The 25,680-nt window shown below is 52.3% G+C and overlaps 8 protein-coding genes across 8 annotated transcripts; 6 read left to right on the forward strand and 2 right to left on the reverse strand.

Annotated features, from left to right (window-relative positions):
- Positions 1-1,364: 1,364 nt before the first annotated feature.
- QC762_113590 (uncharacterized protein) lies at positions 1,365-5,377 on the forward strand. The gene is made up of 4 exons (XM_062885778.1): positions 1,365-3,008; positions 3,071-3,391; positions 3,454-3,897; positions 3,955-5,377. Exons 1-4 carry the CDS (start codon positions 2,895-2,897, stop codon positions 4,363-4,365), a joined length of 1,290 nt encoding a protein of 429 aa, XP_062748771.1. The 5' UTR covers positions 1,365-2,894; the 3' UTR covers positions 4,366-5,377.
- Positions 5,378-7,102: 1,725 nt separating this feature from the next.
- On the forward strand, positions 7,103-9,656 carry QC762_113580 (uncharacterized protein; the record flags this gene model as incomplete). Its single annotated transcript, XM_062885777.1, has 2 exons — positions 7,103-8,679; positions 8,748-9,656. The coding sequence occupies exons 1-2, from the start codon at positions 8,626-8,628 to the stop codon at positions 9,654-9,656; spliced, it is 963 nt and encodes a 320-aa protein (XP_062748772.1). The 5' UTR covers positions 7,103-8,625.
- Positions 9,657-10,232: 576 nt separating this feature from the next.
- Positions 10,233-11,562, forward strand: rhp51 (RecA recombinase Rhp51; the record flags this gene model as incomplete). The annotated part of the gene is made up of 2 exons (XM_062885776.1): positions 10,233-10,319; positions 10,380-11,562. The coding sequence occupies 2 exons, from the start codon at positions 10,233-10,235 to the stop codon at positions 11,337-11,339; spliced, it is 1,047 nt and encodes a 348-aa protein (XP_062748773.1). The 3' UTR covers positions 11,340-11,562.
- Positions 11,563-11,733: 171 nt separating this feature from the next.
- QC762_113560 (uncharacterized protein) lies at positions 11,734-15,609 on the forward strand. Its single transcript, XM_062885775.1, has 2 exons — positions 11,734-12,471; positions 12,533-15,609. The coding sequence occupies exons 1-2, from the start codon at positions 11,847-11,849 to the stop codon at positions 15,595-15,597; spliced, it is 3,690 nt and encodes a 1,229-aa protein (XP_062748774.1). The 5' UTR covers positions 11,734-11,846; the 3' UTR covers positions 15,598-15,609.
- A 230-nt stretch (positions 15,610-15,839) lies between these two features.
- Positions 15,840-17,817, reverse strand: vps26 (Vacuolar protein sorting-associated protein 26). Its single transcript, XM_062885774.1, has 5 exons — positions 17,097-17,817; positions 16,559-17,031; positions 16,352-16,493; positions 16,177-16,294; positions 15,840-16,098 (listed from the first exon to the last, which is right to left on the reverse strand). Exons 1-5 carry the CDS (start codon positions 17,311-17,313, stop codon positions 16,068-16,070), a joined length of 981 nt encoding a protein of 326 aa, XP_062748775.1. The 5' UTR covers positions 17,314-17,817; the 3' UTR covers positions 15,840-16,067.
- Positions 17,818-18,476: 659 nt separating this feature from the next.
- On the forward strand, positions 18,477-20,270 carry RPL9B (60S ribosomal protein L9B). Its single transcript, XM_062885773.1, has 5 exons — positions 18,477-18,785; positions 19,013-19,060; positions 19,169-19,424; positions 19,540-19,717; positions 19,810-20,270. Exons 1-5 carry the CDS (start codon positions 18,740-18,742, stop codon positions 19,858-19,860), a joined length of 579 nt encoding a protein of 192 aa, XP_062748776.1. The 5' UTR covers positions 18,477-18,739; the 3' UTR covers positions 19,861-20,270.
- Positions 20,271-20,731: 461 nt separating this feature from the next.
- Positions 20,732-23,774, reverse strand: QC762_113530 (uncharacterized protein). Its single transcript, XM_062885772.1, has 3 exons — positions 23,640-23,774; positions 21,360-23,532; positions 20,732-21,295 (listed from the first exon to the last, which is right to left on the reverse strand). Exons 2-3 carry the CDS (start codon positions 22,372-22,374, stop codon positions 21,150-21,152), a joined length of 1,161 nt encoding a protein of 386 aa, XP_062748777.1. The 5' UTR covers positions 22,375-23,532; positions 23,640-23,774; the 3' UTR covers positions 20,732-21,149.
- On the forward strand, positions 22,805-25,661 carry VMA13 (H(+)-transporting V1 sector ATPase subunit H; the record flags this gene model as incomplete). The annotated part of the gene is made up of 3 exons (XM_062885771.1): positions 22,805-24,285; positions 24,465-24,993; positions 25,046-25,661. The coding sequence occupies exons 1-3, from the start codon at positions 23,991-23,993 to the stop codon at positions 25,659-25,661; spliced, it is 1,440 nt and encodes a 479-aa protein (XP_062748778.1). The 5' UTR covers positions 22,805-23,990.
- Between the last annotated feature and the right edge of the window lie 19 nt (positions 25,662-25,680).

A 25,680-nucleotide genomic window follows, 5' to 3' on the forward strand; every position in this document is an offset into this window, starting at 1 on the left:
CTGTGTCCACGCTGGCAAAGTGTGATACCGTGAAACATAAAAATCCACTCAGGGCGAAGTAAACTCCTACCAACTCGACCTTCACTGGGGAATTTTCGTCCATGTGTCCGACCACTGCGGCTGTGGTCGATGTAGCCCAAGAAATAGTAGTGTACCTGTAAGAGTGAGCTGTGATAACACAGCCGGCAGGTGTAATATGAGCATTCTCATCGTCCAACGATAGCCGTATGATAAGTCGATGAAGACGGATTGTTAAATACGCGCCTGAAGCGTGATCTGGTACAACCATTACACCGAACCTGACAACTTGACAAGCTGACAAACACAACATGACATCCTCGGAAAGCTTCTTTGAAGGAAGTCAGTTGGCCAGCCAGCAAGATCAAACAGCGTGGGAATCGTCTCAAGTATTTGTGGAGGTCTCAGGAGAGAGAATACAATCTCGCCAGCTCGAGCTCCTGATTGTGATTTATGGAACTCGAGTCTTCCAAGTCAAGTCGAGACTCTGTAGAAGCCAGCTGGGGCGGGTGCCGAGCACCGAGAAAAGCGAAGCCGTGTCTCACGAGCGGTTACTCGCGATGCACCTGCAGATCAATCTCGTGACGTTGAGTCGATGAAGATTGGCTTCGACGGGTGTTTGGTTCGTTTCTGTTCGTTTGGCTAGCCTTCTCGAACTGCCAAGCAACTCAAGAGTCCACCTCCCGTTTCCTCGGTTCAATTCATCGTGTTCAACTTGCCACCCAAGGCCTGTGGCTCTGGTGGCTTCGAGGGGCAACAGCTGCGCTTGTCATGGAAAACCTGGCTGTTGTGTTCCGACTTGGAAAAGCAATGGCTGTTGAGCTCTATGCATGCCGAAGGCCCATCCACATTGGGCAGCTTACTCCGGTTACTTGAGCATCGCGAAGATTGTTGGTTAAGCACCTGGTGTGTTGAAGCAACACCATCGTGATATAGAGATCTTGTTATCATAGCAAATCGATAAAACTGATAAGAGGAGAGGGGCAAAAAGAGAGCCACCCCGCAATAGTCTGGCGATCCACTGCCCCGCAGACCCACCTCGAAATCAACGCTCAAGGGTCGCCTGGGGATCCCTGCTTTGCCATTTGAGGTCGTTTTAATGTTGAGTCAAAGTCGTCTGGATATCGAATGTCGAAAAACAATGTTTGGTTATGCATGAAAATACCGCGACTCGCTATGTTTGAGCCAGGCACACCATCACGCCTGGGGTTCTATTTTGGTAGGATGGGCACAGGCATAGCTACCAAGTATGCACGGGATCTAGAGAGCTTCACAGGTCCCATTGCACGGCGTTCCGTCCCAAAGAGCACAGCTCTTGTCTGCTACCGTCTTTTTTTGGGAGCTTTGCCAGGAAAGCTTCCTAGCATGGGGGTAGCTCGGGAGAGTCCTCCCGGCATCCAATCATGTCCGCGCATGTGCTCAACTTGTCGAAACTCGAGCACTTTTTCTCGTTTGCTCGACAGGCACCCCACCCCTTCTTGATCGCGTCCGGGAGGCCCGTCATCCGTTGTTCAACCGAGTCAAGTCCGTCACCAGCCCGTGTCAGTCGGGTTCAGCGACGAATGGAGAAAACAAAACTCTCGTGTCCCCCCACTGGCGCTTCGACTGTCCGATACGAAGATGTTTGAGCCTCCAAGGAAGGCAGGCCTGGTACAGAGTAGGCTGAGCTGAATGAGTTGAGAGCAGACCACGGAGCTCTCAGCTCAGACAACCGGTTTCTTGTTGGCCAGAAAACAGGCGCTGCGTGGGTGGAAGCTCGCCTCTCGCATCATCCCAGCTGCCGCTTGTTCTGGCCATCCTACCTTGGAAAGACGTCGAGGCGCCTGACACCACCTGACCTGACCGCCTCGAGAGACTAGATGCCTCTGTTGCCAGGTTCCAGGTCAAGAGTCCTGGGCATCCCAGTTTGCGGCTGCACCACGAGTATGAGTTGACGCATTTTGCATGGAATTGCACAGCGTGATGGCAGCTTTTGTCTGCCATGCTGACTCCCGAAGCAGGAGTCCATTTTCCCCTGTCTGCCCTGACGACATGACGCCAGCAGCTGCGGGTTCGACCCCGTCTTCTTCTTCCCTTAACCATCCCACACCTCCAGCTCCGGGATTGCGTGGAGGCGATGCTACCCCGACACAGTAGGCGTGGCTTGTTCAGACTGTGGCCTGCTAGCCGGTACTTGTACAGACACCAGGCTCGGGGCGCCGTTGAGCGGGTTTGCGAAGCACGGCAGTCTCTCTTTAACCAGGTGGGCAAGGCTTGGACTAAACAGGTAGCAGACAGCGTGGACAGAAAGAGCTGCTTCCGGAGCGGGAGATCCCAAAGATACCTAGGCGCATGGCTCAATACCCGTCAATGAGAATGTCGGCACCGTGTCACTGCTTGCTCGCTGATGCTTACCTTAGTGCTTGTCCCTGTCTGGGGGGTGCTTGGCTCCCATTGCTTGATGTCGAGGACGGTCCCCGCTTCGATCCCCGCCCTCTCCCTTCGAGCTGTTCCATCCATTCATTGTCTTTGCTCCCACCCCAGGCCCCAAGGGGAATTGCCACCACCGCCCGTCCATTCTTCGAAACACCTCTTGTTACACCTGCAAGAAGGAGCTTGGAGCTCTTCCCCAAAGCGCAATTCCAGAAAACAATTCATTTTCTAGCTTACCGTCGACACGTCCAAATGTAACAAGCTTCGCGGTTGTCTTTTTTCTCGACTGCTCAATTGAATTACATACTGCGACCCCGACCCTAACCGCTCAGCTTCTTATCGGCACCGCAATTGCCTGTCGCTGCCTATCGTCGCTATCGCTATCATCGCCTATCGACTCGACCTCCGAGAGCACCTCCCCCGCCAGAGCACTCGACATCGCATGGTGGGGTTAGCATCTCAAGATGCCTCCAAGGTCTTCTCTCACTTCGTCCTTTTCCATTACCGACGCCAACAATGAGGTTGTGTGCCCGCTTCACAATCAGGATGGCTCCAGTTGCAGAAAGCGCTGCATTGGCGTAAGTCTGACCCGTCTGATCTCGACCGCCACAGCTTGCGCTGACAAGGCTCCCGACTGCAGGAGAAGAGATACCGCTCAATGCAGGAGCATATTCGAAGAGCGCATCCAGAGCACTACATCGCCAAGCTGCCTGCAACCGAGGAGAGCTTTTTGCTCATGATCAACACCCCACCGCGACCGACCGCCCAGCCTACCTCTGCTCCAGCGCACATGAACCAGAACAAAGGACCGGCGCATGGCTACCGTAGAGATGACTCCAGTGCCCCTGGCACCCCGCGGCACCCTGATGAGTACCAGGGCGGAGCCGCCATGTATCCTGCTGCAGCCGCCCTGGCGCAGCTGCACAGCTACAAGAGCGAGCACGGATGGGAGTCTGAAGGGGTGAGTGGAAATCGCTGTTGAATTGCAGTGCGCAAACGCTGACTGGAATTTCTTTCATACAGGACTGGCATTCAGACCACGAAGGCGGCAGGCCGAGGACATCCGTCGAACTGCCACCCATACATCTGACCAATGCAGATGTGACGAGCATGCCGTATTCCGGTCTTGATCCTAATAGGCGTCGCGAGGTTCTTCCCTCGATTATGGCCAACTCTCCCCCAGGCCGATCCTCAACCCTCCCGCCACTGCACAGACCCCTAGATGCCAACCGCCCGCGCAAGCAATCCATCTCAAAACGGAGCCATCACCGGAGAAAATCCAAGGGTGCTGCCGCTGAATGGCTGCGCCGGATTCAAAATGATGTGAATCCCGATCTCCTCAAACCAGGCGGTGCCGACAGAAAGGCCCTTTCGGTCGAGCCAACAACTGATTTTGGCAAGCGCTGGGAGGATCTGATCGATGCGGCCGCCTCGGCAACGGAAGACATCGATGAGGACAGAACTCCAGTGAGTCTGAAATTCCCTTCCATGTTCGACCCACGCCTGACGACCCAGGTGCCTCAGTCGCCCGTATCCATCCCACGTGCATCACTGCCGCCATTCCCTCACAATACTTTCACGAGCTACCAAGCGTCCCCCTTGCAACAAGCCCTCACGCCCCCGTCTTATAACAACGAAGGCCCCGACCCGTTCCCGTCGGTCGAGAGCGGCGAAAGCGGCGATAATTTTCACATCGAATCTCGGGGCCTGTCCGATTCGTCGCCCAGCTTTTCCTCGCAGAACACGCAGATATACTGCGCTGCCTGCCAGGGCGTCTCGCTACTGCGGGAATCTTATGCTTGTACCGAGTGCATCTGCGGTCTTTGTCAGGCATGCGTCGACGTCTTGATGGGCGAGCAGGGTGCTCGCAGGAAATGCCCGCGTTGCGCCACGATAGGGGGCCGCTTCAAACCTTTTCAGCTCGACATTCGGTAAATCATTTTGACCGAGTCATCGACGCTGCCCTCAACGTCTTCTCTACTGTCTTTTCTACTAATCATCATACGGACTTGGCGTCAACTTCGGGCGGTTTCTTCACTTTCATACGGCCCTCATTTTCAGCACCATCGGCATCTGTGGGATATAGCAACATCATTTTTACGACACTTCATGTAACACCCATCACGAGAATGGGTTTTTGGTTGAGGGGATGAGCCTCGACATGTAGGGATACTCGCACAGCAGCGACTGAGGACTTTTTGACGACTACACGAACCATCCAGCGAGCCCGATGGGCATTTCGCTTCAATCTGATCAGTGAAGGATATATACCCTTTTCATATGGGCCCGATCTTCGTTGGGGATGGTCAAACCAACATAGCATGGATCGACTGGGGGGTTCTATTGGCGTAGCTGGTTTGAATTTTGTCTGGGGAAGACCAAAACGGCGTTTTTGCTTTTCCTTGCGTTTTTTTGATCTTTCTGCCTCCCCACGTTATTTGATGCTTTGACACTTTGACGTTTCTAGTTGTGAAACTGCTTTCTTTCACGCCTCATTGAGGCCAGGTGGCGTTAGCTGGGTTACGCGAGACCTTTTGCTTTTCAGTTCTTTTCAGTTCTTGCCCTTGCTCAGCATGTCAGCTAGCTTGCGCGTTTTTTCTTTTGGCTTTGGGGAGATCTCGTAGGCGATTTCGTCATGACATTGTTTTAGCGATGAGGTGTGGGGAGTTTCTGGGTTAGAGGACCGCCGATCTACTTTGTCTGGATCCTGAGGTCGACAACACCGTTTCCCCATTCAACTAGAAGAGAATTTCTCTCAACGACTACCACCGGGTTGTTGTTGCTTACGGCCTGGCCTTGCCGACAGCTTTATCGAATATTTTGAATTCTCTGTAGGGTAGTAAGGCAATTTTCACATAGGCCCTAGCAAGGCAATCCCTGCCTGTTTTGAGTTGACATCCTTTGCTGTGCGTGCTGCCTGGGTGTGTTGACTTTCTCTTGAAAGAAACTTGAAGAAGGTATGTGTAGTAGTGGTTTCCTCAAGGTCAATCACCAAACTGAACGGGCCTCTGCACCATCCACTCCTCTGCAGTAAGAACCTTTTTCTCGTCCTCATTGCCTCGTTCTTTTTAGTATTCGTTTAAGCTTACCTGGTATTATGTACCCCTGCCCCCGTCGCACTCAAATCTATCCACGGTCTTGATCAAAATATCATTGTTCGGCCTGACAAACTGCACGATACTGTACCTCTTTTTCATCCCGTTGCTTCCAACAGTGGTACAGCAGGGTGTTTAGCTGGTTGGAGGTAGCTGTTTGTGAGTATCTTCCCTAGATTGACGATGGCTTGCCCGGTGAGAGGCCAGACCCATTCCCATTACCCAGGGATCGGGGAAGTGGTGGATTCTATGTCGAGGCCGCCGAGCAGAGTTAAAGAGGATGATGGTTGCGGTTGCTGAAGTCGGTCTTTGGGGGGAGCGGGGTGGGGGGGGCTCTGTGCCATTTAATTGTGGCGAGGAGTAGGTGGTATGTGTTAGGCGCCTAATCATGGTTGAAAAAGTCGTCGAGATTGGTGAAAGTGATGGCTGAGGAGGGCAAGTTACAAGTTTTTGGACTAGGATGGTCAAGAGGGCATAGAAGGTGGATATGAAAAGGTTTTTAGCAAGGGGAGATGGGGGGGTTTACTCCCGAGAGCAAGTCAGAAGAGGTAGTAAGGTGGAAGAGGTCATCTTCGCCAATGCTGAAGAACCTGGTTGTGTGACAGGGTGGGTGGATGGGATCGGTTGTTTCGACTTTGCCGGCTGGATTGTAAGTAACTACCATAACGAGACGGCCTTTTTTTTGGAGGGAGTATTTCTTTTTTCGTCGCGAGTGGTGAAGCTGAAAAGAGTCTCGGCGAGATCGTAGGGTTGGGAGGATTGGGAGAGGATGGCGGCGGCGCCTTGGGGGGTGGTGGCGGAGGCCGAGGTGAAAGAAGCCTTGGTTTTTGCATGCTGAAAGGGGTTTATATGATTCTGTGGGGCCGCGCGATAGTGATCTTGTGTGTGAGATGGCGGTTAGGGATGCCAAGGGAGGTTTGGTGGGAATCGGGAGTTGACGATGAGTCAGTCATGGCTGATAGCTGTTTTGAAGAACATTAACTGAAGGAAGGGTTAGTGAGGTGAGAATAATAACAGATTGGGATAGCTTTGGTCAGCTTACAGCTCTGACAGCTTAATATTACCAGCTAATCACCCACCAAGAAACACAAGCACGTCCAAGGAGGAGGTGGGGCCGCCAGGAATACTCCAGACGTTAACTCGACTAAGCTGCAAGGGAGGGAAGCCTCTTGCCATTCATTCAGGCTAGATTGCCCTCTTCAAGATATTTTGGTTGTATGAAATACGCAGTGAGCTTTCTCATTAGTGTTCGTCACATATCAGCTGTGATGTAGAAGGTCTTGTCCGACTGGGTATAAAGAGAGATATTTTTACCTATATATTTCAGACGATGCAATCTTTCTGGCCCCTTTTTTCATTTTTTGTTTCTAATCAGGAAGGTATGGAAACGACTGACAAGAACTGGTTGTTAGGGTGACACGCCAAGCCACCCCCCTGCCCCCTTTTTCAGCTGAGTCCTACATAATCTTGGCAACGTCTACTGGTGCGGATCATTGGCATGGGTTGCCAGCCTCAACCTCAGCTGCCCTTGGCGCTGTGAATTTCGCCATCATGTTCAACGGCTTCAAAATTGTGGATTCGATTAACGTCTTGATGCTTAAAAGCGGCCAATTCGTAGCTGCTTCCCATGACTCCGATGGTGATCATAAGGTCCAGTGGAACGCAATGCGCAAACCCCCACGATGAAACTTCACCGTGTTTGCCGCGTCATTCGTCCTCGCCGAAGTCGACATGATTGCTGCAGAGAAGGGGAGGTAATTGCCGAGGAGAAAATGCTGAATGTTGCGGCAATATGGATGAATTGCCAAGCAATCTACCAACCCTTTGGCGAGGGCTAAGGTCTTGGGCAAAGCTTCGACTGCAAGTAATCTATTTGCTGGCACCCTGTGCGTTATTCTTGTCAGTTCTCGAGCCGCTGCCCCCTTTGACAGACGATGATCATTACCACATCGACTACCACCACCACCCCAAGGCTCGATTGTGGGTCCAGAGCCTGGTTTTAAAGCTCAAAGGCCAGGTTGCTATCTTCTCAGGTGTACATTGCGTATTTAGCCTGGTGAGGAGGTGGTGGTCATTGGGATGCAAGGAACGCCCCACTTGTGCTGGTGAGTGTGCGAGTTGACGGGTTGTAGATTGCAATGGATCGCGTCTAGAATGGCGGGAGGACGAGCCTCGTAGGCTCATCGGGCGGGAGAGTGATGGCAGAGTTGCGGTGTATGAGGGGTGCTTTGTGATTTCTTCGGCGCTAGAATTTGTTGAATGCCGGTACCCGAAAGACTGTCTTGTTTCCAATACAAAATAGGGAGACCTCGTCAGATCGTTTGCTCAGTGGCTAAGTGGGCTCGTCGTTTGTCGTCCGGTCTAGTGTAAAGTTCTTGTAGTTTCTGTCATTGGGCTGTTCTCATCCATCTCAATCTTGTTGCTCTTAACTTTTTACAAGGACTTTGTGTTGCACCACCCCTCTGGCAAAGAGGCCATCGGTTGCCCTGCGTTTCACTAACCATTGGAGTGGTATCGTGAAGAAAACTGAGAAGGCGTCATCCCGGAGTATTCAGCCCTGTGAATGCAACTAGCCGTTCGCAGCCAGAGTTGCCAAAATCAGCTTCCCCCTGGGCATCACCGCGAGGCCGCCTTGTCCGTTACACTTGGTCGTATCCATTTGGGTCCGCGTGAGTTGCAACAAACGGGTTACAGCGGTGGTTCAAGTCACGAGTTTGATAGGAGTTCATCCGAACCTGACGACATCGATTTGAAAGAGTCAAGTGGCTCTTCAAAAAGCCAAGAGCGACACACTTCTGGTCTGCCAGACACTTTCCAACGAATCCATCTGTGGAACAAGTCAAAGGCGACGTACCCGAGCCTTACCACATCGTTCTTTCCTTCTGGTGACCAACATCCAGCGTGAAATCTTTCACAGTGCACAGAGCTCCAGGCAGGACCTCTCCACCGAGACACCGACCTTCAACCCTCCCGAGCTCTCGAAACTCATCATCTCCACCTTACCAGCCTGGAGGCTCGTTAGCCTCTAGCATTCAGCCAGTCCCAAACTTAGCAGTATTTTCATCGGTATCTGGCACAGCTCTATGCACCCGAAACAACAATGGCCAACGGCATCTTTTTTGTTTCTTGGGAGTTGTGGCAGCAGATGACTTTTGTATGTCCTCTACCTTCCTCAACATGCTGTTTGAGGGTTTCGTTTTGCTAACTAGGCGTACCTGGCAGATCCTAGCTATGGGAATAGTGGCTGTATTTTGTGCAGGGCTGATGAAACTCTGGTGGAATAACCGTCTGGTGAAAAAACAAGAGCTGTTGGACGATGAGAAGAGGCTGCGGGTGGAGGAGATGCGCAGGTCAGGTCTTGGCATGAAGCGAACGAGCGATATCCCCTTCGGAGTTCGAGCTATACAGGGTGGCGTGGAGGTTGATGGGATATGGATCTCAAGACCTGCATCCCAGGACGACCCAGCTACTGCGAGGCTTGTATCCTCCAATTCGACGGCAAGTAGCCAATCTTCTGCCTTACCACCGGTCTCCCAAGTCTCTTTGGAGAGCCAACGACCGCTTTTTCGAACAATGGGCGGCTTGAATGAGGATACACTTCGAAGTTTGGAGGGGCATGGATCGAGACAGCCTCACGATATCTACGTCCCCACTTCGAGTCAACAAATACCCCGTTATCCTAGTCAGCAAAGCTCAGCGTCGTCGCTAGGAGAGTCTGTCTCGGCAAGAAGCGGGAGTGGGAAGGGCAACTCATCAGCACTCAATTCGAGTGTCTATACGCCAAAACCACTTCGTGAAGGACAGTATCAGTACCATCAGGTGGATAGTGCGCGGAATGGGCAGGACTCACCCCCAGATCCTTTTCAAACCCCGGCCCGTACACCCAGTGGATTCTCAGTTCGACTACCCAGTGGAACACAGACTCCCCTGTTACAAGTGAGCAGCATACCAGCCCCCGAGCCGACCTTTGGGCCCGGAGACTTGCACTTGAACCGTTCTTCTCGGAGGGTGAACGGGGGATTCGAGATTCTACCAGCTGGAACTTTTGGAGGCCCAAGGAAGCTTGACCACTCCGTGAACCCAGTTCCGGGCAGAACTGCGTCCCAGTCTCCCAATAAGCCGAGGACATAGTCGAATGGGGTTGAAGGCAGAGCTGTAGCTATGAATTATGAACTTGTATACACCGCCATGTTGGAAATAGCTTTTGGGTGTTAGCCATCGGATGAGACAGGAAACTTAAGGAGTGAGCTTCGGAGGCCGGAGAAGGATGGTATGAATTTGAGAGGCCCGTATTTTTGGAAACTGTTATCACCGTTTCCGCTTTTACAAATTGCTGGGGAAACTTTGTTGGCTAATCGTAACTGTGGATCAAAAAATATAAATTCATATTGACTTTGAAGCTTCATGAAGATCCAAGGGACCCAATCGGCATGCCCACATTTCCAGGCACGCAGCGGGGTGGTGGTCTTGGCACCGCAGGTTGCTCGACCCACCCTTCACAGGTCAGGCGAAAGTGGTCACGGGATTCCGCGTCGTTGTTGCTCCAAAGCTTAACGCGCCCCGCGCCCACTGAATTTATTCGGGTCAACACCAACTTTCACCTACACGCATCTTCTTCGCCCTTCCAATCCCATACTTGATTGTATCACAAACCTCCGAAGCTGGAACAGGAAAGAGAGCATTGTCCACCCTCGCGGATCAAGAAACATGTCGGCTCACGAGGAATACGATGAATCAGCGATGGCGGATGGGGGACCCAACCCTGGCGCGCCCACACCCCTCGCAGCCTTGGAGGTACGTTTTAACTACCTCCCACCCTTCCATTTCCAAAAGCATTGACTTAGAATTTTTTAGGGCGTTGCAGGTCTGACTAAACGTGACATTCAAATGATCATCGAGGGAGGCTACAACACGGTTGAGTCCGTCGCCTATACACCAAGGAGGGTACTTGAACAGATCAAGGGTATCTCGGAACAGAAAGCTCAAAAGATCCTCACTGAAGCTTCGAAACTCGTTCCCATGGGCTTCACTACTGCTACGGAAATGCATCAGCGTCGCAGTGAGCTCATCTCCATCACGACGGGCTCCAAGAACCTTGACACACTGTTGGCTGGTGGCATCGAAACCGGCAGCGTAACTGAAATCTTCGGCGAGTTTCGCACGGGAAAGTCACAAATCTGCCACACACTGGCCGTGACATGTCAGTTGCCTTTTGATATGGGTGGCGGTGAGGGAAAGTGCATGTACATCGACACAGAAGGCACCTTTCGCCCCGTCCGTCTTCTTGCTGTGGCCAATCGATATGGTCTTTCTGGGGAAGAGGTTCTCGACAATGTCGCCTATGCAAGAGCGTACAACTCGGATCATCAACTGCAGTTATTGAATCAAGCAGCCGCCATGATGTGCGAGACACGATTCAGTCTTCTGATTGTTGACTCAGCCACCTCGCTCTACCGAACTGACTTTTTGGGTCGTGGTGAGCTCAGCTCTCGTCAGACCCATCTCGCCAAGTTCATGCGTACTCTTCAGCGTCTTGCTGATGAGTTCGGGATTGCTGTCGTTATTACGAACCAGGTGGTGGCACAGGTCGATGGCGGTCCATCAGCCATGTTCAACCCCGACCCCAAGAAGCCCATCGGCGGCAACATCATCGCACATGCCAGTACAACACGCATCAGTTTAAAGAAGGGAAGGGCTGAGACAAGAATAGCCAAGATTTACGACAGCCCTTGTCTGCCAGAGAGTGACTGTCTTTTCGCGATTGGCGAAGATGGTATCGGGGACCCGGCTCCCAAGGACATGGAGAAGAACTGATGGATTCTCTCCAAAGGCATGGGGTCAATGAGTCTAGTATACATGTATTTATTTGAGCAGACATGAAGGATGGACGGGATGCATTGCAAAGGTTATGGGATGGTAATGAAGGGTCATGGTAGAGACAGGCAAGGCGTTTCGAGACATTGCATTTGTAGGATGATCTTATCTGATTTAGCTTGTACTTTTAGTACTGAAAAAATTGCATGGAATTCTTGGCTTATTACCTACCATACAAAACAAAAGCATAAATCAAGGTTCCAGTTGGCTATTTATTGGTCGAGATGCTCCCGCCTGTTGCGTCTTATCAGCTTATCAGAAAACCCACCCTAGCTCAGCCCGGGCCATTCTGCCCAGTCTTGCTCAGAGCTTCCTTGCTTGCTTGGCAAGGCGGCCAGAATTCTGCCCTCCAAAGCTCAAGAACCGCGACCACTTCTACCAGCAACGAAACGCGACAACGCCCCCGGGATCGTCAATTGGTCGCTAAAAACATCACATGGGGTCAAGATGCCCTCCAGGAAGTTTGAGATACTCTACAAAGAGGCGCGATTGAATCTAGAGCCTGCTTCGCCATCGTCTATTGTGCAGCTCCGCGTCGCACCGCAAAGCGCCTACGGACGGGCGAGCTCAAACCGAACCAGCACCGACGACGAGAAGGGCTACCGGTCAAGGAGCCTTGCGACTGCCTCCTCCATCTACTACCGAAAACACCACAAGTCTCCCAGAGCATTCCTCTGGCGTGTCCTCGAAAATGGCACCATTCTCAGCATTCGCGTCGCCGATGTTTGCAAGCAGCAACAAGTCGTCGATGCGCCATTGATTCTCAACCTTCGCTTCCCTTCTGCGATACACAGTTCATGCATCGACTTTGCAGACCCAAAGGATACCGATTCGCTGTGCGTCTTCGTTGTCGACCAGTCGAACCAGCTGTACTCGATCACACTGCGACCTGAGCTCTTCCGCAACAAGACAACGAGTGATGGGGGGCTGGGAGATGCTTGCCGGGTATACTCGCCGCCAGGGTTTGGGTTTAAGCACCCGCATCGCCTTGCGGTTGTCAACTCTGATCAGTTTATCGTCACTATGCATGACGGCGGCATCTTGAAGTTTGACAGAAACAAGACACACGATGGTAAGGCTCTATGTCATATGCCTTGCAGGAACTATTGGTGCTAATTTTGTCATGTTTACAGTACATGCGTCGCCTTGGAAAGAAACCATTTACAATGTTGCCGGCTGGGGACAAAGTCTGCGTGGGCTTGTTCCCTTCCAGCGAAACCCGACGGTCCGATACGAAAAGATCAACATGGAGTTGACAGCGGCCGTATCGACAGCAGTGGCGACCATGGGACTCGAAAACACCGCCTTTCTATTCACGATTTGCTTAGATCACAGAATGAGGGTGTGGGACGTGCGCACAGGTTCAATCTTATACACTGGCGACATCTTGAATGCGAATAGGGATGTGCAGGAAGGGTCGTCATGGAACATCAATCCTTCGCAGAGCAACCTAATCCGAATAGAGGAAGGCGCTCGTGGCGAGTGTCTGGTTACGACCTTTTCGCCTGTCGGTAACGGCGAGTTCAAGTTCTGGAAAGTCAAGGCCAACGATCAGGGGTCGATTCATGTTGCCGACTACTTCCCAGGCCAGCAATTGATTCCTCCGAGCCCATCCTCGATGGATGTCTGGTCAATGGCCGACTTCGCCGTCATGGGCAAAACAGAAGGGCCGGAACTCTGGGCTTTGTGGAAGAACAACACCAGCTATCGCGTGCACAGGCTGCAAATACACCCACGGAACGGCAATCGGTGCTTTGATGACGGGTGGAAGACGGTTTATATTGAAAACTCGGCACCAACAGTCGGAGCTTCGGGGCCATGGAACTCGATCGACTCCACTGAGAAATGGCTCGATCTTATCTTCTTCCCTGGGAGATTCTCCAAGGCTACGCTTGAAACTGCCCTGGCCGTTTATGAGAAGGGACTGGGTACCTACAAGGAGACATCTTCAAGAGCCGGCAAGAGTATTGTAGAGTCCATCTGTTCTGTTCTGGGGTCCACGGCGGCATTGGGAAAGACCTCAGCCGGCGGTGCTGATTACGAGCAGTTCAGGGGTACAAGCGAAACGCAGTGGATGCGGTTTTGGCGTCTTTTGCTTGAGCTTGACAAGCAAAGGGGCGAAGCTCTTGCACTGATATATGATCCGGAGGAAGAAATGGTGTGGATTGCATGCGCAGACTTGCTTGCTGCCGTAAGGGAATGCAGTGATATGGACCGTGTTTATCACAATCTTTCGAGTCCAGAGAAGAAGGATGAGGATGTCGCTGCTCTGGTTGCTGCCGGTCTCACATTTGTGGAAGGTTTCAACGACAGTACATCCCAACTAAGCCACGCTGCCCTTCGAGCCGAGTTGTTCCAAGAGTCTTCGCTGCCGGACAGTGAAAGGATGCAGCTATTCCTAGATCGGGCAGGGTTTTGGTCATCGGTCGGGGATGACGATATCGCCCAAGTCACCGACATTCTTGGTCAGAACTACCGGACAGTAACCTCTCGTCTGTATGAGGATCTGTTTGATTTGATCACAGCCACGAGCGACGCCAACTCACAGGAGCTTAGAGAGCAATTCACTGGGTTTGGGCGGAAGGTCATTGTCCGCTCTGTTCAAGATGCAGTCGAGCTTCACCGGAGAGTTCTCTTCAGTCAGCTGGTACTTCTCGTTCACATGGAGTTTGATATCGAAAATGAAGAGGAAAGCCCACTTCACTCGCGGTTCGACGTGGGTTCCATCTACCGGCGATTAATCGGGGCTCTCCGAAGACTGGAGCATCTGAGGTGGATGGTCAAGACAGAGCTGAACATTCCAGCCAGAGTTGCGGTGGTGTCTGGTGTTTCTTCTCCTCAGTTAGCCAAGCGTGGACAGGAGGAGACACACACTGTGACTGCCCTGGAGGGGCTTACAGGTCACCTCTATGGGTTGCCAGAAGATAGCAATGAGCCACTAATTTCCGCCATCACGGACCTGGTATTGGACCTCTGCGCCCCTGGCAGCACGACCATCCTCCAGACGTGCCTTCTCCAATGCGGCCTGCTCAAACATGACCGACCAGATCTTGCACTCGAGCTCAAGCCGTTCGCCGACCAGGATCCCTTTTCCATTTATATCCAAGGTCGTGTCTTCCTTGCACACAAGGATTACGACACCGCTGCCTACTACTTCAGAAGAGCAGCCATTGGCCTCAGCATCACCATGAAGCACATGGATCGCCACAGCTCCGGCCTCCTCGACGATACAGAATGGAACCTCCTTAACAGTGGGCTCCCCAATTACTACAGCCATATCGTCTCTCTCTTCGAACGCCAAAAGGCTTACTCGTACGTCGTGGAGTTTTCCCGCCTGGCTCTTCAATTCGTGCAAACCGGTGCGCTGGACACAGCAAGCATTAAGACTGAAATGCTGAGCCGTCTGTTCACCGCCTCCACGGCCATCTCCCACTTTGAGGAAGCCCACTCTGCTCTCCTCCAAATGCAGGACGAAGCCCTGCAGAGATCCTACCTCCGCAAGCTCGTCGAGAAGATGTGCGAGACGGGCCAAAACAAGCAACTCATCAGCCTCCCCTTTTCCGGTCTGCAGCCCAAGGTGGATGACATCCTCCTCGAGAAGTGCAAAGCCACCCGCGACGTCCTCAGCGGGGTACCCTACCACCAGATCCTCTACGCCTGGAGAATCAGCCACAACGATTACCGCGGTGGCGCCGCCATCCTGCTCGACAGGCTCCAAAAGCTCCGCCAGGCAGGCGAGGGCGACAAGATCAATAGCGTCAACGGCGACGCGCTGGACACGCAGGTCACGAGGCAGTATCTTCTTTTGATCAACGCGTTGAACTGCGTGCCGCCCGAGGAAGCTTACATTCTGGAGGATGTCTCTTCCGAGGAGAAATCAACCCCCCCCGCTCATAGAATTAACAACGGCGGCGGTGGTGGTGATGACCTCGACGCGCAGCTGGAGGATCTCTCCAAGAAGCTCGATGTCGAGAACGGGGTGGATGGGGAGGAGGAGGAGGACGCGGCGCTGGTTGCAAAGATGAAGTCGTTCTTGTCGAGGCCGGCGGAGGGGCAGGCGCCGAGGAAGCTGCTGACACTGGCGGACATTAGGAAGAACTACCAGCTCGAGCTGGACAGGATTGTGGCGATTCAGAATAATCAGTTTGGCATCATGGGGGAGGGTGACGAAGACGTGGACATGATGGATATTGCTTAGAACAGACATCAGCAAAAACGTAGAATTTGTAGATGGAAGGGGGGAGGGGGAGTAAGCCAAGCAAAGGGAAGATGGATGGGTACCAAGGGATGCGGCTGCGGCTGGGTGTTAGTGTTTTTTGCTGGGTCTTGTAATGAATGCTTTTTCCGATTTTGTAGTAGGGGTTTTGTTTCTTTTATTTTAAAGCTTTTTGAGGAGAATCAAAAATTGGGAGATGCCTTTTTTGTTGCCATTGTCAAAAAGCTATCCCCATTTTGCGCTTCTGCTTGTGTACACTCGGTGACCATAAGCGAACAACTACTCGGGAGGAAATCCTTGGCTGACATTGAAGACGAGACAACCCCTTTATTTTAAACCCAAAAAAACGCCCTGCCCAATGCTGGAGAAAATTATCAAACATAAGCTTTGTACAGCCAAATTCGCTAACAGAAACAAGAATCTCCTCGCTGTCACCAAAAAAAAGCCCTCTCTCAATCCGAACTGGTCCCTTCCTTCCTTTTCCTGAACCCACAAAGCTGTCAGCAAAGGATGCCTCTCATCACCGCCATGGCCACCGCCGCCAAGTCCTGACCAACTTACGCCGGCACAGTGGTAATTCTATCCTCTGTTGGGGCTGGTAGGCCATCTGGCCCGTTGGTGAGTTCCGGGGCTTGACGATACAGGATGATCTCTGATTGCTTGAAATATCTCCTCGCGTCTACCAAGTTGTTAGAAGACCAGTCACATTGTGAGTCGTAGCGAGAAAGCTGCTTACCTTCGTCAATAAGGACGAGACTGAGGTAGTATCTCGTGGAGAACTTCTTGTTGACATCTCTGAACGTTGGTGTTAGGTCAAACCCGCCCAGGAACAGCCTGATAGGTATCGTTTCTCCTCTTGATGGCGACCCGTCCATGATCTAAAGCTGTTAGCTGTCAAAGTCCTATTTTACAAAGGTGAGTAAGGAGTATGCAAATAGCCTACCTCAAACCGAACCAGCGTCTCACTCTCGTTATATTGGTTAGGCGCCGCTCCCGTCGTCTCTCGGCGGATGATGCTCAACTCCATGTGTTTAATCTTTAGGCGCACAAGCAAGAAGTAGATGCGCCCCACAATCACATCCTTGAGGTGGTACTTGCTCTTGCTGTACTCAAACTCGATGTGCAGGCAGTCCTCGATACCAACGTCCATCTTGATGCTGCTGTTCATCTCGGGGGGGATGCGATAGCTGTAGACCCAAATGTCCTTTTCGCGAATGACGTCGGCCATGCGACGGGATACCGTGACACGGACAAAGTAGCGCAGCTTGACGTTGATGCCGTTGTAAGACTCGTACTGCTTCTCGACATTCTTGAAGTTGAAATCGAAGGTCTGTGGGTGTTGGAGTTCGCCTGGGGCGGCGAGTTCTTGGACGAGAGAGAGGAATTCGTAGTGGTTGCCACGGTCGAAGAACATCTCTATTTGTCGCAATGGGGTTAGAGTTTTGGATTTGGAGGGAACTGGAGGACATGGGGGCGCATACCGATTGTGCCGATGAACTGGACCTTGATGCCTGTGTGCTCTAGCCGCTTGCCATCTTTTGGCCGTATTGTGATGGCGCCTTTGACGGATTCGCCGTCGTTGTACAAGGGTGCCTTCTCCCGTCGGTTCTTATCAAGCTTGACATCGACCATTGACCTCTCGTCGGCATCTTCTAGCACTATGTCGATATCGACGGGGGTTGCAAAGAAGTACGACATGATGGGCTTGTATTCGTTCCTCTAAAATTGCTGCCCTATTGTTTGTGTCTGGTTGTATGATATGATGTGTCGTCGTGGACTTGGATGTATGTGGAGCTGGACTGCTGGGATGGCTGGACACTGATGGCGGCGGCTCAATTGTTGAGGAAGAAGGAACTGCAGAGCCCGGGTTTTTTTGATACGTTTGTTATGTGTTATTTTCACAGGGAGTTACAAGGCTGAGAGACCGCAAGTTCGAATAAATTGTAGCTTGAACTGTGTTGCGCCGTCGTTGTTCCTGTGATGTCTGGAGTTGCGAGCTGTCGGTGCGGGCAGGAAGCACTGCGCGCGGTACGGGAGAGCTCCAGATAGTGGGTGGGGCTCTAGGCTTCGTCGGCCAATGACCTCCATTGACTGCGAGCTTGGCTTTGCCGTCCTCCTGGCAAGTTGATATCGGTACTCTACTTAAACATGTGTCCAAGATCAAAAAAGGACAATTTAAATAACCGGTATTAAGTATATAAGGGTCTCATTTGATGTTCAATGGATAAGTGCTTCGGTGAACTGTATAAAGCCTTGTGTGATGAAAGTTGGAATTTCATCAGCCCTTCTTACATGGCACCTCGTCGACTACATGTGCATTGGGGATTGCAAAACCATCAAAATAGTCTAGTGAAGTAGCTTGAGAGACTGAGACTTGCAACTAGACACATTGAGAGTCCCCAAGTCTTTTAAGTACACGAAATTCCTACGGCATCAAACTCTAGGGTGGGCAAGGAGATGGTTGATGGCCTTCCTGATCAGTGAGAAGTGAGACACCTTCGACATATCCATGTATAACGCAGCTCAAGGCCCGGGTCCCCATTTAAAATAAAGAGCTGAATCAGTATACAGAGCTGAGAACAAGCACCTGCGAAGTCTTAACATAGGACAACAAGTGGTATCTCTTTTCAGGCCAATATTCATGGTAGATGTGATGTCAACCAACCAAGGAGTTGCTCAGAATCAACTTCATGTGAAGAATGTGGCCGAAAGTAACCTGTACGGGGCTCGGTTGAAATGTAGCGCGTTGTATTTCCCTCTTTTGCTTCGAAACCTCTTTTGCTTCGAAACCTCTTTTGCTTCGAAACCTCTTTTGCAATCCACCCAGGCTCGACGTTGATGTTTTGCTGGTGGTGAGGGGTGAAATTCACCTGCGGCAGGCGACAGAAGAAGACGCACAGGCCAGAATGTATCCCACATTGCTCCAGCCTCCCCACTTTGGACCAATCGCAGGAGCGCTTAGACCTCTGCCCTAACAGAAGCTGGAGGCTCAACCGGCGCACAACTTGAATTATTCCGGGTCCCAAAATCGTGTGTGGTTTTTTTCGGGCTTGCAACTGACCTCCGTCCACCTTGACGACGAGAAATCAACTTGCCTCCTCACTAACCCAACAGCACCGCAGCCATGCGTTACATCCACAGTGAGGAGACCATCGAGGTCCCGGAGAACGGTACGTGTGCAGTGCTGTCGAAATGAATCCATTCCGTCCCGCCCGATCAAAAGAAGGAGGAACTTTGGGCGCCATCATATCGAATTACCAGCGACGACGACGATGACGAGACCCGACCGGTTTTTGTAGCCAGCGATTATTGGGACGACTCGATCGATATCGGGCGGGATTGCTTGGGATTTTGTCAATGGAAGCAAGGGCAATTGCTGACGGATTTTGCGATACAGTCAAGATCTCCATCAAGTCGAGACTTGTAACGGTTGAGGGGCCCCGTGGTAAGCAGAAACTCACAATCTTCACCTTGGAGCCGGGAACAGCTTCGGACAATGCGGCTGTCCCGTTCTGGCGAGAAACAGTAACCTAACAACGCGCTCCTCCAACAGGCAAGCTCACCAAGGACCTGAGCCACATCGCCGTCAACTTCTCCGTCATCAAGAAGGGCGTTATTGGCCTCGAGATCCACCATGGCAACCGCAAGAACGTTGCCGCTCTCCGCACCGTCCGCACCCTTATCAACAACTTGATCATCGGTGTCACCAAGGGCTTCAAGTACAAGATGCGTTACGTCTATGCCCATTTCCCCATCAACGTCAACCTTGACGTCAACAAGGAGACTGGCAACCACGTCGTCGAGATCCGGTATGTTACGAACGAATGTGCAGCCCCAGGATGGCAGAGTGTGGGAGATGTGACGAACACTTGGAACTTGGGAACATGGGAGAAGAATTTGGGCTGACGAATGGGTGTGTTACAGCAACTTCGTCGGTGAGAAGCTCGTCCGCACTGTCGTGATGCAGCCCGGTGTTGAGGTTGAGGCCTCCAAGGCTCAGAAGGATGAGCTCATCCTCCAGGGTAACTCACTCGAGGCTGTTTCCCAGAGCGCCGCCGATATCCAGCAGATCTGCAGAGTGCGGAACAAGGATATCCGTAAGGTGTGTGAAGGCCCCAGCTACGGTGGACCAACAGCCACTTTGCTACAGTGCTACGAGGAAGATAAGGTTTATGGTGCTAACACTGCTTCTAGTTCTTGGACGGTATCTACGTCTCCGAGAAGGGCAACGTTGAGGAGGAGTAAAGAAAATGACCACGGGTTTCTTTGTGCTTTATGGGGTTACACCGGAGTGGCAAGGGGTCATGGGCATTTGCATATTTCTTGTAGCGTAAAAAAACGCTGCTGGCAAAATGGGCAACCTCCTTCTCAACCAAACGGGTTTTGCGGTGTGCATACCAATATCACGTCTTCGAGGTCACGCCTGTTTTTTCTTGAGCTAATGATGACGATTTGCTCTCGCCTGTATTTGGGCGATGATGATACCCAGAGTAGACTGGTGATTCAGTTATCACGGGCGGAGCCAAGGTGTTTCTCGTGGGAAAAGCATGTGTCAATTACTCCCGGACGGAAAATGAATTTGGAAGTAACAAGCAAGTCAAACTACTGCGTGTTTTAACCTCTGATATTTGATATATGAGCATGGTGACTTTATGGGACCCCCTTTTGTCCTTGATCTCGCGTCTAGACAATTCCAGCTTGGAGCAATAGCAGGTCCAGAGAGCACTACATGGACTCTGGGGGCATCGGCAAGATTACATGGATTGATTGATTCCATGAGAGGCGCCAGCTACCATCCAGGTCTTTGGTTTGGCAGTGTTGCTTTCGTCAACGTTAGATCACCACGCTCCATCGTTGCCAAAAGCCTAGCTTATCCCCGCGCTTGGTAGCGTTATGATGTATATATAGTTCAGACTCTTCAGGTGGAGAGACGATGCGGCCAGGGACGAGGTTATTCGGATGGTTTGCTATATTAAAAAAAATACCATTCAAAGAGAAAGTACCAACGTAAGACCAGTTACATTTATCTCTCGTTTACATTCACTCAACACATTCAGCAGGCTCGTTATACAGATATCAGAATTCACATCATCTCATTTTCATTTCTTCAGTTCCTCTACATAATTCCATACCACATCTCCATTCCCTGAGTAAAGCCCCCCCTCCCTTTCCCTCTCGCATGGCTTGCTTGCTTCTCGACAACGCCCAAAACGCCAGTGCTGAATATAAGCCACCCATCATCCCATACCATACCAAAAAAAAGGGTCAGGTTTCAAAAATCACACACAAATAAAGCCAAAACTCTATATCCCCAGCGTAGAACAAACAAAAATTGCAAGAGTAAAACACATGTGCAGAAGGGCAAAAGGGGCGATGTGTGTGTGTGTGCAAGGGGCTTAATATGTACAAGTCGACTTCGTGTTGCTCGTCGGAAAGAAAAAAAGATCCATTAGGGTTGTGTTTATTTTTCTCCGTTGAATCTCTGAAAAGATGGCAAGGGTAAAAATCGGAGGTCATGAAAATAAGCTCAATCATCACCGCGGGGGAGACCTCCTTGGTGATCTGGCCGACCTCGCCGACGGGGCGCGGGATACACGTGTCGTGGTCGTCCTCGTTACCCTGCTCCCTTGCCTGCTATGGCGGTGGGATCGGCGGGTTCGTCTGTCGCTGCTGAGGGAGCCTGGTTGGGGTTGTTAGTGATTCATTTGCAAATGGTGTGGAAGGGGGTCAGGGAGAAAACGTACTAGGACTATCGTTTGTGTAAACATCAGAGTAGTAGCTGCTGCTGATATCACTCCTGCTCCTGACCGGGGCTCTCTTCTTCTTATCCTTCTTCAATCCGAGCAGCAACGCAAGAGTGCCAAGCGCGGCTCCCATCCCCAACAGGCCGGCGCCGCTCTTCTTATCCTTTCGCGATGATACTGTGCTAGGTCGGCCGCCATACCACGAACCGTGGTTGGTGCGCCCGGCGTGCGAGGATCCGCGGCGGGTGTAGCGCTCTTCCTCGATGATGGTCTCCTTTGTTCTCTTGTCCTTCTTGCCGAACCCAAGAATGGCCATGACACCGTGCCAAAGACCCCTGACGACGCAGCAAGCGCAGATGGCGAGGAGAAGGGCGACACCGGCGATGGAGCCAATGACGATACCGGCGATGGCACCGGGGCTCAAGCCACCGGCTGTGCCGCCCTCCACTGGTTCCGCGTCATCCCCCGTCTGAATAGCTCCACCAGCCGAGTTCGTCGTTGTCGCGGTGCCGCTAGTAACGCGAAATGGCGCGCTGAACTGGGTGGTGACGGTTTGCACGGCAGTGTTGGTGTTTGTCACGATAACCACGCCTCCGGGGCCAGCACCGGGGTTGGCCATACACTGCCCGGCGTGTTGGCAGTATTGCCAAGAGTCGCAGCAGATCGATCCGCAGGCAATCCACCCGCTGCCGGCCTCGGGAATGCAGTCGGCGCCGCTGACACCGGTCGCAGCTGGAATGACGGATTGCCATGTTTTGGTATAAGTCTTGGTCTCAGTCCAGGTTGTCGTGTACCAGGCCACTCCACCGCCTGCTCCCGCAGCCGGTGTGCAGGCTGCTATCCCGTTGTTGGTGACGCATGCTGAGTTGTTGTCGCAGCAGTACTGGTTTTGGTAACCGCATGGTACTGGGCAGCCGTCGCGCTGAACGAGATAGCCATAACCAGCGGCGTATAAACCGTTGTTGAAGGGGATCGCAGCGGCCGAGCCGGCTAGGAAAAGCCAGAGCCGCAACATTTTGGGGAGCGAGCTGAGAGACTGTCTCGGGAAGTTGGTCGCTTGATGTGTGTTCTGGTGATGATGACCGCAAAAGTGATTGAAAGCCCGCCGGAGCGGTGAGATGGCGCCGATAGCTTGTGAAGCCGGGAAAAATTCTCAATGTTGACGCGATCCTGCTCGGCGCAATCCAATGAATGACAATTTGCCAAATCGTAAAGTCGTGGATGTCGTGTAAAACAGCTTTTCGCCCGTGATTCTCCTGTCCGTTTGGGGGTCTGAGTTCGGCGACGAGATGCGTGTAAGTCGACTCTTGGTGACAGACCCGCTCAAGATAGCTTGCGATAACACCTTGAATGGAGCTTCAAAGCAGCTCTCTTGTCAATAGTGTGGTGAGACAGTGCAAGATGCAAAAGAAGGAAAAATTACAGGAGAAAAGAATGCCTAGGACTTGGGGAAACGGACTGGGAGGAAAACCGGGCGGGGAATGCAGTTTGGCGGGATTTATTGCAAAAGTCGCGAATTGGAAATGGCTGGGTGAGGTGACGGTGGTCGGGCTCAGTGTGGGTTGTGTTCCCAACCTCCCCGCGAACCGAAGCTGTCACGACCAATCCACCCACTGTCACCCAGCCTCTCGGTTTTCACGCCCACCTCTCGTCATCTTTCTCTCCCCTTGCACCCTTGGTTGGACCTGACCCATCGTTTTGTAACGGATCCTTCTTCCCCTTCCCCTCCTTTCTGCATCGTGTTCAGGGTCCTGCTTCTTTTGCGCAAGCGTTTTCTCGGCCGATCTAGATCTTTGACCTACAACAGCGCCTCGGTCCTGTAGGTCCGGCTCGGGTGTTGCATGGACGGGGGAATATGCGCGAGTGAGCTGGCAGCCCGCAGGAGGTGCCTGTACCTGTCCAGCGGTCAAACAGCCCCAATCCATGCCCGACAGACAGGAGCTGGTTTGGCCTGTTGCCCTGCTTTTTTAGAGCCCCCCCTTCCGTGCCCCTTTTTGATGGTGACGTCCACTGTTTACCACTCAGGCCCCGCCATCTTGGCTCACTGGACGATTATCACTTATCGCATGATCCTTGCAACATCCCGTTGCGCGCGCATGTGCAAGACCCCGTCCCCATCAGCCAGAGGCCTTGGCCATGGCAGTGAAGAGGAGACACCAACATATTCGATTTACTAGACACGTGATGTATGGGTGAGTGACGCCGTATTATATATATATATATATATCTGCGGTATATCAACGACTTGGAAATCCCACTTATAAGAGAACTGTTCTATACCTGTCAGTTTGGCCAAGCTGAGAACAGGATTTGGATATCCTGGATTCGTACGGAGTAGGTAGACAATTTTTCATTAAGGTTGGCGCCAGTTTGCTTCTCGTATAGATAGTAGCAATTGAAAGGCCTGCTGCCTTGACAGGATCGAGTGTTTGGCGTTGGTTCGGTTGACGGCGCGGACAGCTGCAAGAGAGACGTCCACGCCTCACCCAGCGATGCCAAGCCCACTGGCGCAGTTACGTAACTTGGGTTGGCCCGCTCCCAGCTGCTGAGAGCTTCATGCCAACCTCGAAGTCCCAGCTCCCACATTGACATTCCCGACTTCACCATTTGATACCCACGGTTGCCTGCACCATGTCGCTCGATCCACCGACGTATCTGGCCTCGCTGCAAAGCAACATCCGTCAGCGGCCGATTCCCTGGGATGGCGCCGTGCGCGCAGGAACCCTGACCGAAGAGCAGCTCGCTCGCATCCGCTCCGTCGATAAGGTCAAGAAAGACGTGCGCAAACAGACAATCGAGTCCGATCTGGAGGGATATAGCGCCCTGTTCGTGGGAGGATCAGGGAAGAAGAGTGTGTTGGAATTGGCCGCCAAGCGCCAGGATGTGGTCCAGTATATCCTCGTCCTCCTGAACGACCTCCTCACAAGTATGTCGTCCTTTCCCACGCCGAGCCATCACAGCTTCCCATGTGAAATCTGATGGCCCCTTCTTTCCGTGGCAGAAAGCAACTCCTCCCGGACGATGCCCGACATGGATTCTGTCATCTTTCAGAACTGTACCCTGTATTGCAAAGTGCTCTAGCTAACCTAGAATCCATCTTGCTAGCCGTCCCCGCGCTCTCCAAAGCACTTGCTAAGACTGGCGATCCCTACCAACATTTCATTCCTCTTCTCGGCCACAGAACTGTAACCGACGATCCGATCCCGCTTCTGACCTCGACTGTGCTCGTCAGTCTCATGGCTGGTTCCAGAGACGAGTCCCAGGCCGCCTCCAAGGCCCTCCCCCTCATCTACAGTTATCTCTCGTCCCTCACAACGAATTCCGACGCAGGTCTTCAGGATATCGGTGTGCAAGAGTACTCATCACTTTTGTATGGTCGTGTTCCCAGGGCGCAGTTTTGGGAGCAGCGGAGCGAGACTGTGGCCCCCCTGGTAAAGATTCTACGAGCGGCAGCGGGTATTGGCAGCGGTGGTGACGCCACGGCCAGCCTCTGGAGTGGGACAACGAATCCCTCTAGAAGCGGCTTTGAGGGCTCTCTCGGTGGAGGGGTCGGTCTTCAGTTGCTTTACCATGTGCTGTTAGTCATCTGGCAGCTCAGCTTTGAGGCTGCCGATATTGGCGACGATCTCAACAAGTAAGGCGATGCCTGTCTGTCACATGTTGTTCGGTAGTGCTAACTGACCCAGGGAATACGACTTCATCGCTCTTTACACCCAGCTTCTCCGACTCTCCCCCAAGGAGAAGACCACCCGCCTACTCCTCTCCACCCTCCTCAACATCCTCACCGCTAATCAAAACACGCTGCTTGCCATCGCAGTACTTGCCCGCCTCCCAACCCTTTTGGAGACCCTCAAAACGAGACAGTTCAACGACCCCGATCTGAGAGAAGATCTGGACCGGCTCCGCGAGCTGCTCGAGGAGTACACCAAAACCAAGACCACCTTTGACGAGTATGTAGGCGAAGTCAACTCTGGCCGTCTGCACTGGTCCCCACCCCACCGCAACACAGTTTTCTGGGCCGAGAACGCCCGCAAGATTCTAGACTACGAGAACGGCGCGCTTATCCGCAAGCTGGTGGATATTATGAAGCAGCCGTGGGAGGACGACAAATCGGTGCTGGCGATTGCGTGCAATGATGTTGGGTGTTTGGTGCGTGAGGTGCCCGAGAAGAGGGGCCAGCTGGAGAAACTTGGTTTAAAGACGAGGGTGATGGAGCTGATGGGGGAGGCGGACGAGAATGTACGGTGGGAAAGTTTGCGTGCCTTGGGTGGTTGGTTGCAGTACAGCTTTGATACGAAATAGGGGGAGGTTGAATTGTGGT

This window comes from Podospora pseudocomata (assembly GCF_035222375.1).
Source record: "Podospora pseudocomata strain CBS 415.72m chromosome 1 map unlocalized CBS415.72m_1, whole genome shotgun sequence".
NCBI lineage: Eukaryota > Fungi > Ascomycota > Sordariomycetes > Sordariales > Podosporaceae > Podospora > Podospora pseudocomata.

Excerpts from the sequence above, each read along its gene's own strand:
- QC762_113560 (XM_062885775.1), top strand. The coding sequence starts at position 11,847 with ATGCCCTCCAGGAAGTTTGAGATACTCTACAAAGAGGCGCGATTGAAT. Across the intron at positions 12,472-12,532 it reads CAGAAACAAGACACACGATG|TACATGCGTCGCCTTGGAAA; the intron begins GTAAGGCTCTAT and ends TCATGTTTACAG.
- vps26 (XM_062885774.1), bottom strand. The coding sequence starts at position 17,313 with ATGTCGTACTTCTTTGCAACCCCCGTCGATATCGACATAGTGCTAGAA. Across the intron at positions 17,032-17,096 it reads CCAGTTCATCGGCACAATCG|AGATGTTCTTCGACCGTGGC; the intron begins GTATGCGCCCCC and ends TGCGACAAATAG. Across the intron at positions 16,099-16,176 it reads AGAATTACCACTGTGCCGGC|GAAAAGGAAGGAAGGGACCA; the intron begins GTAAGTTGGTCA and ends TTGTGGGTTCAG.
- RPL9B (XM_062885773.1), top strand. The coding sequence starts at position 18,740 with ATGCGTTACATCCACAGTGAGGAGACCATCGAGGTCCCGGAGAACG. Across the intron at positions 18,786-19,012 it reads CATCGAGGTCCCGGAGAACG|TCAAGATCTCCATCAAGTCG; the intron begins GTACGTGTGCAG and ends TTTGCGATACAG. Across the intron at positions 19,425-19,539 it reads AACCACGTCGTCGAGATCCG|CAACTTCGTCGGTGAGAAGC; the intron begins GTATGTTACGAA and ends GGTGTGTTACAG.
- QC762_113590 (XM_062885778.1), top strand. The coding sequence starts at position 2,895 with ATGCCTCCAAGGTCTTCTCTCACTTCGTCCTTTTCCATTACCGACGCC. Across the intron at positions 3,009-3,070 it reads GCAGAAAGCGCTGCATTGGC|GAGAAGAGATACCGCTCAAT; the intron begins GTAAGTCTGACC and ends TCCCGACTGCAG. Across the intron at positions 3,392-3,453 it reads ACGGATGGGAGTCTGAAGGG|GACTGGCATTCAGACCACGA; the intron begins GTGAGTGGAAAT and ends TCTTTCATACAG.
- QC762_113530 (XM_062885772.1), bottom strand. The coding sequence starts at position 22,374 with ATGTTGCGGCTCTGGCTTTTCCTAGCCGGCTCGGCCGCTGCGATCCCC. Across the intron at positions 21,296-21,359 it reads TTACACAAACGATAGTCCTA|GCTCCCTCAGCAGCGACAGA; the intron begins GTACGTTTTCTC and ends AACCCCAACCAG.